This window comes from Apium graveolens, chromosome 10 (genome assembly GCF_009905375.1).
Source record: "Apium graveolens cultivar Ventura chromosome 10, ASM990537v1, whole genome shotgun sequence".
Lineage (NCBI taxonomy): Eukaryota > Viridiplantae > Streptophyta > Magnoliopsida > Apiales > Apiaceae > Apium > Apium graveolens.
The window spans coordinates 238,033,625-238,051,396 of record NC_133656.1 but is presented as its reverse complement, the minus strand read 5'-3'; the positions used below and the strand labels follow the sequence as shown (position 1 = coordinate 238,051,396).

The window sequence follows — 17,772 nt, the reverse complement described above, 5'->3', positions numbered from 1 at the left end:
GGTAACCAAAGTTCAAGTGATAATTCGAAGATTCTAATATGGTCTACATCTCCCTAGCTGTATATCTATGTATCTATCTCACATAAATGGTTGTATATTGTAAAAATATTTTGAAAATTTTGTATTTTTTTCGAGTTTTATCGAGCCGTGCTCGACCGGAACGAGTTCGAGCCGAGTTCGAGCCCGAGCCGAACATACAAAAAACTCGGCTCGAGCTCGTTTTTCTTACCGAACGGATTTTCGTGTTCGAGCTCGAGCACGAGTTCTTAATGAACCGAGTCGAACCGAGCACTTACCGAGCCGAACTCAAGCTCTTACCGAGCCGGACTCGAGCTTGTTCGCAAACAGCTCGGTTCGTGGACAGAACTAGTGATGCCAAACATGTTTAACACAACAGAAGATAATTATATATTTTTTTAATTTTTCCTCCATCCATTTCGTACTTGGCTGTTGCCACTATTTAGTCCAATAGTTAGCATCTCGTAAATGGTGACTACATGGTCCCAAAAAATGAACAACAAAACTGGATATAATTTAGGGTTTGTCTAGTGTGCCCATGAACACATACTAAACACTAAAATTCATAATTTTGATGCATTTTGATTGGTGTAGTTGTTGTGAATGCAAGGGGTCCACCATTATAAATAAGTATAAGAGCATTTCCAACAGTTTGTTAGTTCATTCCCTAAATTTAATATAAGATACTGGGTCTTAGTAACTTAAGATATCAATAGCTATTCTCACCTCCAACAACATTCTGTGTATTCATTCCTTATACAATATTTTATCATTTAAAAGTATCATTATTACATAAAGTGAAGAAAAAGGAAGTGTTTCTTTCAAATATATAGTATAAAATAAGAATTAGAAGAGGAGAGAGGTTAGTTAAAGATAAGGAATTGGAAGAAAATCTCAGTAGATCCTAGTGATTTAAGGAATCGACATGATACTGTTGGAGTAGTTTTTTCTCCATATTCCTTATATTGGACTTTAAGATTCGAAATAGCTATCATGTTGGAGTTGCTCTAAGTCAATCAAAATAAACTAAATTTATAGAATTTTGTGCTTAGTATAAGCCCATGAGCACACCACAAAAGAACCGTATAATTTATTAGTTACAAGTATTACATACTTTGAAATCAAATGCTTTGATGATTTTTTTAGAGGGGTGTCAAGTGTTGCCAACTTCTATTTACCCCTAAGGCATTTTTTGTACTTTCGACGGAGAGGAGGCATCCTAAAGTGTCATACAATATAAATTTTATCACATTTTTTTTATCTTAGATAACCCGCATCCGTTATCTTTCGGATGCGTATCAGGTAAATCCTACGGACTCATGCAATAGCCTGCAAATCACGTAAATGAAGGAAACCGCATTTAAACGACAAATTCTGACTCAACAAGTACAATCATAAATTCGAACATGTAATCGAGAGAATAGTTATCCACTTTTTAATTAACTGAGCCAACACTTGCGAGCATTTTATCCCCTATTTTGGCACCGCTTTTGGAGAAACTCTTAGAGATAATAAGAAATCAGATATAAATTGTTTTTATGTGGTCATCTTATTATTATATATCAACATAAGATAATGCTACTATATTCCGTATCTAGTAAATATGATAAAAGGTTGCCTAGGTTACTTTACAACATAAATTGATTTAATCTCTTCTATATATAATAGGAGAACAAGAGTATAATTCCACGAGATTAAAAAATCTCATTGAAAGACTAAATTACCTCTATTTGAGTGAATCGAACTCAAGTTATTTCATTCAACTATACAACCTCTTACCACTATACTATATTGTCACATGTGGTTTTTATCATACACATAATATGTAAGTGTGCTAAATGAATATTTTATTTAACTTTAAAGATACTTACTTGAACTCCGCAAAAAAAGAATAGTTAGTTGAATATTTGTATAATTAATTTAAAAAAATTGAATTCCAGATATAAAATTAGGCATAGTACATAAATGGATTATTATATTATTTATTAATCATTTTTTAATTTGAAAATATATCTCATATATTTTTAACATATTTTTTATTATAAAAAGTAATTAAAATATACATATATAATTTTTAAAAAAATATTGAATATAGAATCGCTTATATATAAATAATCTATATTGCTATTACATATTTATATAAGTTAGAATTATAATGAGTCAATGCATTTTAGAACTTGACCCATTATTCAAAAATACTCGAAATTTGACTTCATGACCCGGCCGAAAAATATCGTCACATTCTACGTTTAGTAAATTTAAAGTAGAAGCTCGGCGAGAATATCTTAATAATAATGTGAATTTTTTTAATATCTTATGTTAATATAAATTAATGTGTTTGAGGTTTTTATATGATCAAGTCAATTGATTATTTATATTAAAATTACTAACTTCACTAGTAACACATTATTATTTTTGGGATTTGTCCCAATTTTAAGAATATTTGAAATTTGAAATGAGATCTCACTAGATTTGTTAAAACTACGATTATATATTAAATCGATTTATTTTTTATTTTTCACTTAAAAAAACTAATTTTTTAAAAAGAATTCTTTTAGATCAACAATATCCATTGATCAAGATAATATTGTACAAATATTTTGATTTATTTTTCATTTTTCACTTTAAAAAAACTAACTTTTTAAAAAAAAAAATTTTAGATCAACAATATTCATTGATCAAGATAATATTGTACAAATATTTTGAATTATTTTTAATATTTTGAATTATTTTTAATATTTTGAATTATTCAAATAAAAGTTATATCTATACTACATTGTAGCATTTGATTCAATGCATTTTATATTATTTAAGGAAAAAAACATATATTGTTAAATAATTTGAAGGAATTAACCATACAACTAATATTTATTAAACTTTATCGAACTAATTTTTTTTAATTTTAGAAGAATAGTATAAAATGTTATCAAATTATTATATGAAGAAATATTAGAGTCGTAATGAAAGAAACTTAAAAAGGGTTTAAATAACGATATAAATATAATTTTTTTTCGAATTCTTGAAAAAAATCATGAATATCAATAATAAGTTTTAAAAATATATAATTCATTTTTATGTTACAACCGTGATTGATACCCGGTTGCGTAAAAAATAGATATGGATTGTTTGTTAGTGATACCATATATAAATTATAGCAATTTATTTTTTACATAATTTTAATGTTTGAATAATTATAAATGCATGTTATTTAAGTAATCAGTTATCTCAGTAGATGTTAATAATGATTATACATGTACATAAATCAGATATTTATTATATAAATAATTGAAACCATCATAATTTACTAAGACATGTAACATACAATAATTTACATGCCAACACACACACAGACATATAACTTAATCTTATTTTGTTAACAGTAGTGTAAATAAAAAAACTAACATATTTCTCATACATACGTTGAATTTCAAAAGCTAATATTTTTCATTAAAATCAACTTTAATATTAACAATAATTTAAATTTTACATTATTATATATTATGATTGCAAGTAATTCTGACTTTAGTTATGCATTTTTTATATTTTTAAATTGAATAAGTTAATTGTAAGTTAATATTTAACTCAGTAATAATATAGAGCAGTAATATAGTTTATTTAAATAAAATTAAAAATATTGGCCAACTCTGTATTCAACATATATGTTAATTTGTAACTTTTTATTTGCAAAATACTAACAGCATTCTACAGAAGTTTAATCGTTTCGTTTTAAACGTACACTTACTACCCTGTTTATATTCATTCATTAAATATAAAATAACGGGTAAGAAAAATATAATATAATAATAGTTGAGGGAATATTCAATCCTAAAAGTGAGGAAACATTCGAAACTCCTAATGTTATAGAGGGAGATATGGAGCTTGTTGGAGATAAATTTTATCTCCATTTCTTCAAAATTTGACTGAAGAGCCTATATACGGATATTGTTTAAGTTATTCTACAAATATTATAACTGCATGATGCATAAAAAATTTTAGACTATGACCCGTGTCTCGCACGGATTATTATGCTAACCGAGCGTCTAACTTTGATAATCGGATAAAGTTACAGTAATTTATATTCACGGTACAACTTCATTTGTTGTGTATGATGAGGATATTTTTCATATTGATTGTACACCTTCTTATGTTGTATACGAAGAGGACAACATAAACATGCCATCATATCTGCATTAATACAATACACAAGATCTCGTATGATAACTTTTGATACAAAATAAATAATTATGATTAATATGACACAAAAATGTTTAATCCTTTTTTAAAATCTCGATTTAAGTAAAACCGATTATCGCCTAAAACTAAAATTACGAGCTGTTTTTAAAATGGGCCTTGTCGAATAAGGATTCTAGCATCACATGCGAAATCTCATTTTAAATAAAATCGGACACTTAGGATCATCGTCCAAAATAAAAATTTTGGGCCGCGTTTGGGAAACTGGCCTAGGTCAAGCAACACTTGTTACGAACCCTAATTTATAATCGCGCCGCTTATCAAAATAGTTTTCCCGAATTTGTTTGTCCAAGATTTTTTTAATAAAAGTAGGACTTCACCGGTAAATAATCCAACTTAAATATTTTTTTTAATCAAATTATATTATTTTTTATCATGAAGAATCTTGTTTTTTATATTCTTTTTTACCTAGTGTTTTCATATGAAGACCAATTCTTTTTCATTAAACATTTTTTTAATTTACAAAACCCCCCTCTGTTTCTCAATAAATAATTAGTTAGTATTTAATTAGTTATTTAATTTGGCCACGCATGTTCATTTTGTGGGACCAGACATATTGTATACCCACATACATATACATCAATCACCGTCTAGACACACGCAGCAGATACACACAGAGCACAGTAGAGAAGTGAGCATCAAAATCACTAATCGAAAATGATCTCGTTCGAACAGTCCAAGTCGCTTTACTCTCTACTCAATTCCGGCGAACAACGGTCGTTTGATGAAATCGCCGCTGAGTTTCTCTCCAGTTTTCCGACGTCTCTCCACTTTAGACTCTGCTCTTCGCTCGTTATCCTCTTAGAGGCAATCTCTCCCCCCCTCTCTCTCTCTCTCTCTCTCCCCCCTCCCTCCCCTCCCGCTCTCTCTCTCTCTACTCTCTCTCTCTCTATGTTTCCTCATTCTCTCTCTCTCTCATGTCTCCTCATCCTCTCTCTCTCTCTCTCCTGTTTCCTCTCTCTCTCTCTCTCTCTCTCTCTCTCTCCTGTTTCCTCTCTCTCTCTCTATCTCTCTCATGTCTCCTCATCCTCTCTCTCTCTCCTGTTTCCTCTCTCTATCTCTCTCGTGTTCCCCCCTCTCTCTCCCTCCTGTTTCCTCTATCCCCCTCACTCCTCTCTCCCTCCCTCTCCCTCTGCCTCCCTCTCTCTATGTATAACATGAATGTGTGATTTATGGTGAAGAGATTATTAGATTGGAGCTAGTTCTGCTTGATTTTACTGAAATTTAGCTGTTTAGAGTTTAATTGTTGAAGATTTATGGATTTGTATGTTTTTTGATAGTGCATTGACTGTTTCGATAATTTTTTTATAGATTTGTTCTTTATTCGGTTATTTGAAATGTTATTGGGCAAAACTAATGTTTATAAATGCTGATTGTGTGAAAATGTCTGGTACAGAAATTTAGTAATACTGCTAAATTATCATTTTTGTATATCTGCAGGATAAGCAAATGCTCAGATCTTCTCAGCGCTTGGTTGCGTATGCTATACTATGTCAGGCTTATTCCTCCCAAAATTCTTCGTCAAATCCTTTCATTTCTTTGCTTGTAGATGTAAGTGAATATGTACGACCTTATTTTGCCAAAACACTTAAAATATTTGCTCTGACTAAGAATTAGTTATGATTTTCAAATGCCTTATGTTTAAGAGATGACATATACATAATGTAAATATCCCGAGGGATGATCTAACATAATTATTTGTTTAATAGTAATTACTGGAGCATTCTCATAAGAATTGATTTGTTTTTAATGAGAATAATTCGCTAGAATGATGCAGGAAAATCTGCATCATGTTACTAATCTTTGTTCTAATATTTCCTGGTCATTTGCAGGCAGCAAGTGATCAAGATGCCGAGAAGTTTGAGAGGGCATTTATACTTCAGTTGTTAGAGTCATCTAGGTCTACAAGTAATAAAGAGGTTTTCATTTCCTTCCTTCTAGTTATCTTTCTTATTCTATTTTTGTATTTTTTTACAAGTCGAAGTTCTAGTTGTCCTCTATGAAAATTAATTATCTTTTAAAAAGAATCAACGAGTTCTCCTTTAAAACCATGCACGACATTCTGCAACTAGCTGGTTGCTAAATTAAATCAATCAGGAAAAAAAACGAATGAACGATATTTTGCTAGCTTAGGGTTATTTAAAAAAAGAAGGTTATTAGTAGCAAAATTGACCAAGTAATACTAATATCTTTCATATGGAGTGATGTTGGTGATTGGCTAGAGTTTTCTCTATGCATATGATTTTTGGATAAATGAGCAAAACTTATCTCATATATGTGACATTGTTTAAGTTTTCAAACCATCTTATCTCGTTTAGTTATGTTATCAGTAGTAAAAGACAACCACTGATTTATGGTTTTCCACAATTTTGTTGTTCTCACGAGTCCTAAATGTCATAACTTTTATGAATCCTGACTAATTTTTCATCATTTACATCTTATCTATTCAGGTTCTCAAGCAATCTGCAGCGGAGTTCATGAAAGGTTTTGATGTTGATTCACACGTAAGTTGTGTTAGATGTGTAGTGTGCTTGAACAGAATCTGGCTCAAGAACATATTACCTTAAGTCTGTTACATCTATTTTTCTGAATGCTTCTGAACATTCAAAATTTAGGTGCTTTTAACGGATTCCTATAAACATCATAAATTTGAACTCTCCAACTATTATTTTTATTGCCGAAGAGTCGTGGATATTATTATGATGGAATTACAGAAAGACTCCTTAGCGTACCATACTAGAATCAGCTTCAAACTTGTGATGAATTTAAGTTTAGAGTTGTGCTCCTATAATTCTCCAAGATACCCATGCATTATGGTCACTCTACCACACTATATAGAAAGTGTCCAGTGCCGGCTCAATCCTAATTGTTCTTCACAGTATTTTATTTTATATGCTTCTCTGATTTCTTTTTATAAAGTTTTGATCTTTTTTAAGTTTTGTTAGTTTCTCTATATGTTAGTGTGATTTAATAATGGCAGTATGCTTGTCTTCGTAGGACACTTCTTTAAGTTGTATTCAGATATTAGTGAATGAATTACTTTTCAATTTAACAATAGATTCATTACACACACACACAGATATATATATATATATATATATATATAAAATTGGTTAACTTCATATTTGTAGGTAATATCTTGCAAGTACTAGTTATTGGAAATATGTCTCTAAAAGTATAAGCATCAGTCTTAATAATGAAATACAATAGAAAAATATTGAGAAGTCAAGTATTTTATTTGCTAAAATTATGATTACATCAAATGCATATATATATATATTGTGTGTGTGTGTGTATATAAATATGTATTTATATATCGATCTTGCACATGCTAATAAACGGGCCTGAAATTGTCACATGTTCAGAATTAGGTATGAAACTATTTGGCCAGTTTCATTTCTGTAAAATATCAAAATTACATTTGTGGCGAGCGACCAGCGTATTGAATTTTGACTTGTCGTTGCAGTAGGCGAGTTAATCTTGATTCTACTCTCGGCAGTCCACTTTTACAAGAGGATATCAGTCTCATGACAGGAGTAGATTATATGAAGCACACGTCTAGGATATAAAATTACAGGGGAATGAATCTGTTGATTCATATTAGTGTTTTGTGAAATAATTTTAGACTGGGATAGGAGTCATGTCATGACAAAGAATACAAGACTTAGTTTCTCATAATAAAAACGAAGGAGGCTAATCTTATACAGTTCAAGTAGACTGCTACATTCCTGAAGCCATTTGGTTCAAAGTGCATACTTAAGATTTGATCACATTTTTTTTGTGTATTTTATTTTTTTCGTAGGATGTTTCATTAATAATGAGTATGTCACGTCTGGTTCATGGTTCTAGGTCACATAGTTGACCTGCAAAAAAATCACAAACCTATGACGCTGTTGTCTGGAAAGTTAAAAGGGCGTTCAATTAGTTTACCTTACAAAATAATAATCTAATCACACTTTTTTTTTTCTGATTCCAGCCTTTCCCACCACGCGAGCAGTTGCAGCAGCAGTTTTTTGATAAAGTTCATCCAGGACAATATCAGTGCTTATTCAAGAACACTTGTGTCAAAAATGTGCTGACAGACCCTGATATACCTAGTGGTTGTGATGTTGAATCGTCCGAGTATGACTAGTTCTAACTGTCAATTAGTTTGTCACTAATTAATTGCTTGTGTCTATCTAATTAAATTCTGATTGAATGTTACTCATTTCAATATTATGTTACATTTCAGGTTTGACCTGCAGCCTGGAGTGAAGCCCAAAATTGGGGCTGGGGATAGAGATGAGACGGTGACTGGGTTGCTAAAAAATTTGTCATTCCAAGGATTAGGTCCTCAGTGGATTAGGCCTCTTCCACCGAGGCTGCCAGTACAGTATGATGAAGTGAGACTTTGGTCACAAATAGGTTTGTAAAGTTAATCTACTTTACTGAGTAACTGACCTCACCCTTGTGTTCTTGCAGCTAGTTTGGCTTAACCCCGAGAATCATCATGAGGTGTTATGGGACAGTGGAATGTGTGCGGATACCAGCAAAGGGGCAGCTGTACGTGATTTAATTGCAAAAGCTTTGAAGGGGCCACTTGCCCCTGCTCAGCAAGAGGTTCTCTCTTGCTTCACACATGCGCAACCTGCATATGCACCGAAAAAGTAGTCAAATTTTAATGCTTCATTGTTTTTCTGATCCTACTTATTGCGTCATCAAAATATTATCTAGGAATTATGATTTGTCTGCACATCCACATTGAAAGACATAATAAATACATACTTATTTAAATAACTATGTAATACACACAGTACACGTAAATCTCGAAGGATCTATTAGGCAGGTCTTACATACATAATTTGCAACGATGCTGCGTATTTGATTAACTACTTTAGAGACATAGTTTTCTTTTGGTGCGCCAATAGGCGGAGTTGGAGGTTTTGGCGTGCCAAGCCCCCTTGCATTATGTTAATTGCTGTAGTTACGGAAATATGATTTGAAGACATTAAACTATTGTAATTGAAGACCTGATTCCGTATTACAATGGGTTGTCCTCATTGGGGAATTAAGAGGTGATTTTGCCAATACGCTTTGGGAGTCCCACTCTGTATTCCGGAAAATTATCCTTGTCGAGGGGTGGGAGGTGGTTAGGAACATTCAGCATGACATAGGAACTTGCCCCATAGTCTGGTAGGTTATCCTTATTTAGAGATAAATATTCGCTTGTGCATTTGGAGCAAGTCATGGCATGGATCCTAGGTGCGAGTGACATAAATGTAACTCTATATAATAGTACATTGTCTACTACTTCTAAATCATGTACACTTGCACATGTCAAATTCATAACTTAAAATTAAGAGGATAAGATAGTAAACAGTCATGCATGCACCTTTTTTATTTTTTATAAGCAAGTTGTTATCGGCCTTATGTTATATTATGAACTAGATTGTCATAAGGTAAAGTATGTAATTGTAAAAAGTAAGTCACTTGGATCCCTCAAACACCTAATGCCATTTCCCGAAAGGTGCGATGCAAAAATTAAAGTGTCTAGATATCGAAGAATATACAATGTATAGCATGTAATAGAGACGTAAGAGATTACTTGCCATCAGTTTTATCCGAGCAGTCATTTTGTATGTGAAGATCCTATAGGTAACGGTAACAGTGATTCAAAAGTTTTACGAAATTTGGACAAAAGATGGCTATCGGACGGACTTCTAAAATCAAACTAGAATAAACATATGCATTGCTCGCGGGAGCATCAACATTGCTCACAGGGTCGTAGACATCACATGCTCAACTTATAATTATATATAATATCATTGCACAATAATTCGATTAATGTATAAATATAGGTAGTTGTTCACATTACTATTATTGCTCAAGTCTATATAGTATCTGATGCAGGATCTTTATATCTCAGCGCTTAAGATTAACACTGAACAATTCAGAGACTAAATAGATTGTATAAATGAGAGAAGATAACTGAAATATGAGAGAAAAGGAGAATTAGCTAGGCCTCACACCTAGAATGCTTAGGTCTCACACCTAAGAAATAAAAAAACCTTAATTCATTCAACTCTGCCTCAAAAAAACTGAGTACAAGAATTTTTAGCTTTCTTTGGAACATTCTAGCTAGATAACATTCAAGATATTTAATTCAGGGGACTTTTAAACTCCCAAGAGCAGTGTTATTAAAGGCAAAAAGTGCAGCGAAGCGCGAGGGGTCTCCTGTAGCTTAAGCGAAAAGCGCAAAGCGAAGCGCGGGCTTTTGTAAAAAAAAGCGCACTATGTAAATTGATATCTATACTATACTATTATAAGCGAAACATTGTTTCGTTTGATCGGTTGGTTAACGCCTTCCAAAAAAGTATGTTAACACCTTACAAAATAAATTTTAAATAAGTAGTATAATATAATTTAAAAAATTAAATCATGTATTCAATATAACTACAAACTCTATAAATCATTATTCAACATAATTTCTAATCGCACTCAACTTCTTTTTTACCTCTTTTGTAGTAAATCAAACACTTCCAAAATTAATTTTAGTAATTCAAATTATAATATATCAAAATAATATAATTTACATACAAAATTATAGGACTTTTTAAGATTTATTTTGAATTCTTCGGTAATATAATACATACAAAATTATACTTAAATATTTTAGTTTCATTAATTTTAATAATATATAATTTATTGTATATATAATTTATTTTTCATAAAATAATAAAATTACAAATATTATAATCAGCCTGTGCATCGCACGGGTCATAGGCTAGTAATTATATATATATAGCTATATATAAATAATTATATTATTTTACATAGTTTGACTAATTTAAGACTTCTTTGACTAATTTAAGACTTTAGGACCCCTTACAATGAACTTAATTAAATATTTCTGGAACCTTCTTCTTCAATATATTTTCCCATACCTCCTTGAATTTGCATCAGTATCGTAATATATAATCATTTGATTTTATATAAATTATAATAACTATGATTTATGCAATCATACTAATAGAGTTAACTCTATTACATATAGAGTTATTAAAACCATTATTTGGTAGAATTTATTTATTAAAGAGAAATTAAAGCAGACTTGTGGTTAGCACGGGTGACCAACTACTTTTTATAATGGTAGCACTATAAGAGATTCATCGTGGAGGCCCTTTAATGTCGCGAGGAATTTGGGAGTCCTAAAGTTATCCTTGACTAGGAAGTTACCAGATCAAAATTTAATTAAAAATATCAATATAATCGAACAAGATGCAAAATTTTCACTCTTCTTTCATGTTAATGACTTCGTCATCATAAGAAAACTTATACAAGATATCGAATGACATAACTTCTACATGATATTTATGGTTGTGAATATGGTTGTCATGTCGATAAGTCGAGTCGAGTCGGTAAAGGTTCAGCTTGTCGACTAGTCAAATAGTCGTAGACTAGTCGCTGAGTAGTTGGACAAATTAATAATAATTAATTAAATAATATATAATAATATATATGTTAATATACGTGGTTTTCCACAACAAAATTAGAACATTCCCATACTTATATGTATATCAATCACAAAATAGATATGTTGAACACAAATATATCTTTTTTGCCTTTTACACACTCACATAGATAAGTTGACTATAAATATATATTAACAAGATGATAGTACATGTAGTCATATATATTCAGTTTTAATCAATTTATACATAAACACACCCGCATAAAGATATATAAGCTGAAATTAACATGTTGATTGTTGTTGATGTTAAGTAGGTTTTTAGAATTTTTTAAAGTTTTTTTCATTTTAAATTTTGATTGAATTTTGCACTAGTCGACCAAGTCGCCCGACTAGTCGATCAAGTTGACCGACTAGTCGACAATTCGCAAGTCGAGCTCTCCAGTCGTATTTCTCAAACGAGCGCCGTGACAACAATGGTTGTGAAGCACAATAACAGATTAACAGTATGAGAAAACATGGACTTTTAGTTTTCGTGTTGATTCTTCCTCTATAAATTTAATTCTAAAACAACTTTCCTGAAACTCTGCCAGATATATTGTGGATTATTGTATTGTTATCAGCCCTTCGATGATTAGTTCTAAAAGAGCAGGAAGCAGCCTGGTTTGGCGTCTAATATCTTTTTCTTAATACACTGCAGCGAATTATGCGTGAGTTGGGTAACGATCCAAAGCTTGTATATCACTCTGGGTTGACACCAAAAAAGTTACCGGTATGTATTGATCTATCTGTGGTCATTTTTCCATACTAAATATTGATGTTCCTAGGTTTATACAGGCCTACTATTTTTGCTAACAGGAATTGGTGGAGAATAACCCTTTGCTTGCAGTTGAAGTTCTCATTAGGCTGATGCATTCAGCTGAAATTGCAGAGTATGTTCCGCATCCAATTATTACATATAACTCTCTTAATGGAATGTTGTGTACTTCAAAATCAGTTGTTAACTACATTTTCCAATTGATTAAGGTACTTCACAGTTCTCGTCAACATGGACATGAGCCTTCATTCAATGGAAGTTGTCAACAGACTAACTACATCTGTTGAACTCCCAACTGAATTTGTACACATGTACATAACTAATTGTATATCATCCTGTGAGAACATCAAGGTGATTTCATAAATTTAATTGATGGGCTTCTATTTATCTGATATCGCTGTCTTGCTCTGTGTTGTGTAATTATAGCTCTTGGTAGGACATTTAGAGTTGGCTTAATCTACGCAGAATCTTAAACTTCAGCTAGCCACTCAAACATATAGAAGTCTCCACAACTTACTAAAAACCTATATCCTCTTCTGACAAATATTCTACATTGAGGTGAAGACTTCATTGTATTGCCTGGAGAATTATAATTAGGATATATTTGTTCAAGTAGGTCGGGACATAGACCTTGTGTTTTGGTCCTCCATGATCTCAATGAAATGTTGGGAGGGATTAGGTAAAATAGCTTACAAATGTAATTTTTTGTAGTCGAGACATATGCACTGGTTTATGTTTTTCATATTTTATTTAAAATGACTGCATCTTTCAGTTGATTAAGGTACTGCTTTTGAAGTTGACTCAACCATCTGTTGACAAGCTTATTTGCAACCTAATTTATTGGGCTGAAACCGTGGAAAAACCTTTATGTTATGTACAACACTATATTTTTTTTGCACTTGCAAGTGTTTTTTTATTAGGTTTTAGTCTCTCTTATCTTACCTAATATTATGGAATAAAACAAAGAAAAGATAAAAAATGGGAATTTATAACCACGAAACTCCCCAAGAATATCTCAGTTGCAGAAGAGTGAATTTGTATGGATCGCAAACTATAAATAATTCCATCTACTTCTTTAATTGTCTAAAAATATTCTTTGTTACTCATTTCTTCTTATAAACGGACATTGGTAATATTTGATTTTGCTTTAATAAAACTGTACCTTTTATACTTATCAATATCATTGTATTCCGTGTATACTGGATAACGAGTTAAGATCTCTACATGCATATTTCTAAGGATGACTGACTACTCTTTGCTTCATATTGTTATCGGCCTGTCTATTTCCCCTCTTGTTAGCCTGGAGTTTTCATCCCATTTCCAAATTTATCTTGCATGTTTCTATATCAACGCTTTTAATATTTGAATATTAACAATTACATCATCATGTTGGCCACTCACTCTCTCTGCTTGTGCTGATTCTTCCAGCCTAACAAATTAGTCAACTTCTCTTCCTTTTCAGGACAAGTACATGCAGAACAGACTTGTGAGGCTTGTCTGTGTTTTCTTGCAGAGCCTGATACGCAATAAAATTATCAATGGTGAGAAATCATACAATTTAGTATGTGTTCTGTCAATGTTATGAATGTTTGTACAGTACATGCAAGCAGAAGGCTTGAATAAATCGTAGTCCTATAGATGGAAGCCAAATAAATGAGTGTGGGCTTAAAGGTGTAGTATAATTATGAAAATTTAGGGGGCGTTTGGATCGTTAGTTGAATGGGAAGCGGGAATGGGAATGAGGGGTATGGGAATGGGGTTAATGGGAATGGGAATGATATGGTATCTTAAGGGGTAAGTAGGAAATGCTTTACCCATTTAATGGGAATGAAGTTCTCATTCCGGATCACCAAATTGCTAAATGCCCCCTTCATGTCCACTAGTCAAATTTTGACATGAAGCTTTCCGGATTTATATTGAATTGAAGTATAAGGACATAAGGATTATAATGGGAGGAAGGAAAGTCGTTGAAAAAATGTCAGTGTACTGTATACACTGATTACTGCTTAATGTGCACTAAACTAGCCTTGGTTTTAACTATCATTAAGTGAGTTGATTTGAACTCATGACAGCCAGTACAAAGCAAGATATAAGACTAGTAATATGTAATTTTGTTATTTTTTTATGGTGTTTGAAATGTGCATAAATTCAGTATTTATGCATATAGTTATATTTATGCATATAATTATTAATGGTTTGGTTTTAGGGTCAAGTGAAATTCATTGCATCATTTTAACATTTCACGTGATCAATAGAATTAATAAATGAAGGATGCCCAGGGAAATTCACTTTTTGACCCTGCTATGGACAAGCTAGTTTGATTATGTCATTAAAAGAACTTGCAAGTAGTTGGGAACTGTTTCATACTCTAATCACGAACACGAACTTCTCATTATTCATATATGAAATGCAGTTACTTTTGTATGTTTATTCCATGTTATAAAACTCGAAGTCTTGAATGCATAAAGAACTTACTTAGGACGTATAGGAAGTATAATTAAGCAGATGTCTGAAGTTAAATATGAGAAGCACCTAAAATATGATGATAAATTGAGAATGGTGAATGGGCTGGAGGAAATGGAGCTATTTCATCCAAATAATAGCGGCTTCATCATTAGTTACTAATCCAGTTTCTATTTGTTGCAGTTCATGACCTTTTCATAGAGGTACAAGCCTTTTGCATAGAGTTCTCGAGGATAAGGGAGGCAGCTGGATTGTTTAGGCTTCTTAAAAGCTTGGAATGAAGGAACATTTATTTCATTGAGTAATTTTTCGTGATGTATATTTTGGTGTTTCAGACAGCCTTCAGCTACATTTTAAATCTCATAGCGATGTTTATGTAGAATAGATATTTCAGTCTGTATTTGTTAGGGTATTTGGTCATCCATGTAGACAATAAGATGGTTAAGTGAACGAACTCAGAAAATGGGGCAGTGTCATTAGAATCAACATCAGCTGATTCAAGGAATAGTGATCCAGAAATACCTTAGCAAAGAAAAATTCGGAACGTTGTTGAGCAATAAGGGGATCTCAATAAGAAATCATTTGAACCCCTATTGCTACTATGTCATTTTCTTGTTTGTTTAATGCCGTAGTTGAGACCCGTGAACAGCACAAGTTCTGATCCTTCATCTCTGTAATAGGGAGAGAGGATTTAATAAATGAAATGTGGATGATATTTTATCTTCTATATTTGCTATTTACAACCTTTGTTTTGTTCTCACGAAACAAAGGTTGTAAATGAAAAGTGGTACGTGATGATTATTGTTATAAATAACGAGTTAAACCTAATACTGCTTTCCTTTACATTATTTTTCTGGGGATTGCGCTGCAAATTGTTGTCGAAACGTATATACAATATTGCATGATCTGTGAATGCAATACCAATCACTCGCAATTTGGCTGCCCTAATAGACCGCAGAAGATGATGCCAATGGCAATGACTTGTTCTATATGTGATGAACCCTGCGATATCAAAGATCATCATTGGAGTAAAGACTGTCCTAATCCAATATTCGACGAATGCGATTTCTTCTAATCACAGGCATTGGAGTAAAGATATAGTCCAATGTATTTTTTTAGAGGACCATTGTTTTTTTTAAGTTATTATGTGTTTTTACATTGTTAAGTTGGATTAGCTTGGCCTGTATTGTAATATCTGCTCTTTTGATGATCTTAAACTCTGTTAATTTGTCCCTATCTACCTTTGTTATGATAATAAACTCTATTTGTCGGAAACTCTTGTGATGACATTGGTAATCACTAGTATAAAGGCTGTGTCATCGTCCAATTTTCGACGAATGCGATTTCTTTTCTTTCTCTTATAGAGGATCATTGATTTTTTTTTCTATGTTAGTATGTGTTTCAGATTCCTAAGTTGGATTAACTTGCCTCTTACTCCCGAGTTTTAAAGAGGGTGAAAAGCAACTAAAGTGAAAGGTTAGTAAAATAGTTTCATTTCATTCCTAATCGTGCTCCCGAGTTTTTAAATGGAACGAAAGTAAGTGCTGATGAAAGTAAATTTTATACATTTTACCTCCAAAACTTTCATCCCATTTTTGGGATGAAAGTAATTTACATCCCTATCACTTACTTCCTTCCGCTAACTCGGGAGCAAGGCCTGAGTCTGAGTCTGTATTGTAATATGTTATCATGTAAGATTTTAAATGTACTCCAAGAATAGCTGAAATTATATGCACACAGATAAAAATCATTCTGTTATCCCTTCTTCTATAAGCTTGTACTTGTCTCTGAGGTGATTATGTAATCCATAGTGGAAGCTCAAACTCAGATGTGTTGTAGGGCAATTAACTCTTTTCAAACAGAAGTTACAGTTTGAATCCAGTACTTTAGCAATGCATCTGCTTAAGTACTCAAGTATGTGCTTTGCTTATGTTCTCCTAATAAGTGTTAAACTATTGTAGAAAATGGCATTACATCGTCTACAAATCTTTGGAATTTGACAAGTGATTGACTTGCAGGTCAATTTGGACAAATGTATCACAATATCGACAAATAATGCATGTTCTAAGATAGTCTCGTGTAGTAAAAACTCATGTTCGAGCACATTAAAATACAAAATCTTCAAGTTAACTCAAACGGAGCAAACTCTAAGACATGCTGTTAGAATAATATAAGATCCTGAAAATGGTCATTCTCTAACACCTTGAGTTTTTAGAGTAACTGGTTCCTTGACATGGTATCAGAGCTCAGGCATGGGCACCAGTGATCCACTCTTCGACACATAAATGGGCTTTCGAATGAGGGGGTCATTCTCTAACACCTTGAGATTTTAGAGTAACTGGTTCCTTAACACATGCACGTGTCTTGCATAGGTTGTAGAGCTAGTTAACACTTAAATTTAAAAGTTAGGTCAAGATGTCGGAGGCAATACTACAATCTTGGCATAAAATTGAGAAATTACGATAATTAATGTGAATTATTACTACAACAACAGGCACAAGGAGGATCATGACCCATGGAAGTGCAATTACCATTACTATAACCACTAATCACACATTGTTTAGCACAACTTGGAAATTCATTACAAGCTCCGATACAATTTGGTGGTTGATTCACATTCACTCCCACTCTTTTCCTTGTGTAATTTGAACAACTCGATCCCGCTTCACTCACCAATCCTGCAATGTATACAGAAATTAGTTGTCCGTTTATTATATTAATCTGCGAGATTTAAAAAATCGCGTTTTCAGTTACATGGTTGTTTATTAAAATTCGA

General features: G+C 32.3%; 1 protein-coding gene across 2 annotated transcripts; it reads left to right on the top strand.

Moving 5' to 3' along the window:
* The first annotated feature begins 4,852 nt into the window (after positions 1 to 4,852).
* LOC141692589 (uncharacterized) lies at positions 4,853 to 15,723 on the top strand. 2 transcript variants are annotated; one of them, XM_074497480.1, is made up of 12 exons: positions 4,854 to 5,076; positions 5,710 to 5,820; positions 6,102 to 6,188; positions 6,720 to 6,773; positions 8,246 to 8,391; positions 8,501 to 8,651; positions 8,731 to 8,868; positions 12,417 to 12,488; positions 12,575 to 12,648; positions 12,743 to 12,884; positions 13,996 to 14,074; positions 15,180 to 15,723. In XM_074497480.1, exons 1-12 carry the CDS (start codon positions 4,927 to 4,929, stop codon positions 15,275 to 15,277), a joined length of 1,302 nt encoding a protein of 433 aa, XP_074353581.1. In that variant the 5' UTR covers positions 4,854 to 4,926; the 3' UTR covers positions 15,278 to 15,723. The 2 variants fall into 2 exon arrangements, 1 of the variants encoding a protein (XP_074353581.1); XR_012562847.1 differs by lacking the exon at positions 15,180 to 15,723 and having other exon boundaries at positions 4,853 to 5,076; positions 12,754 to 12,884.
* Positions 15,724 to 17,772: the final 2,049 nt, after the last annotated feature.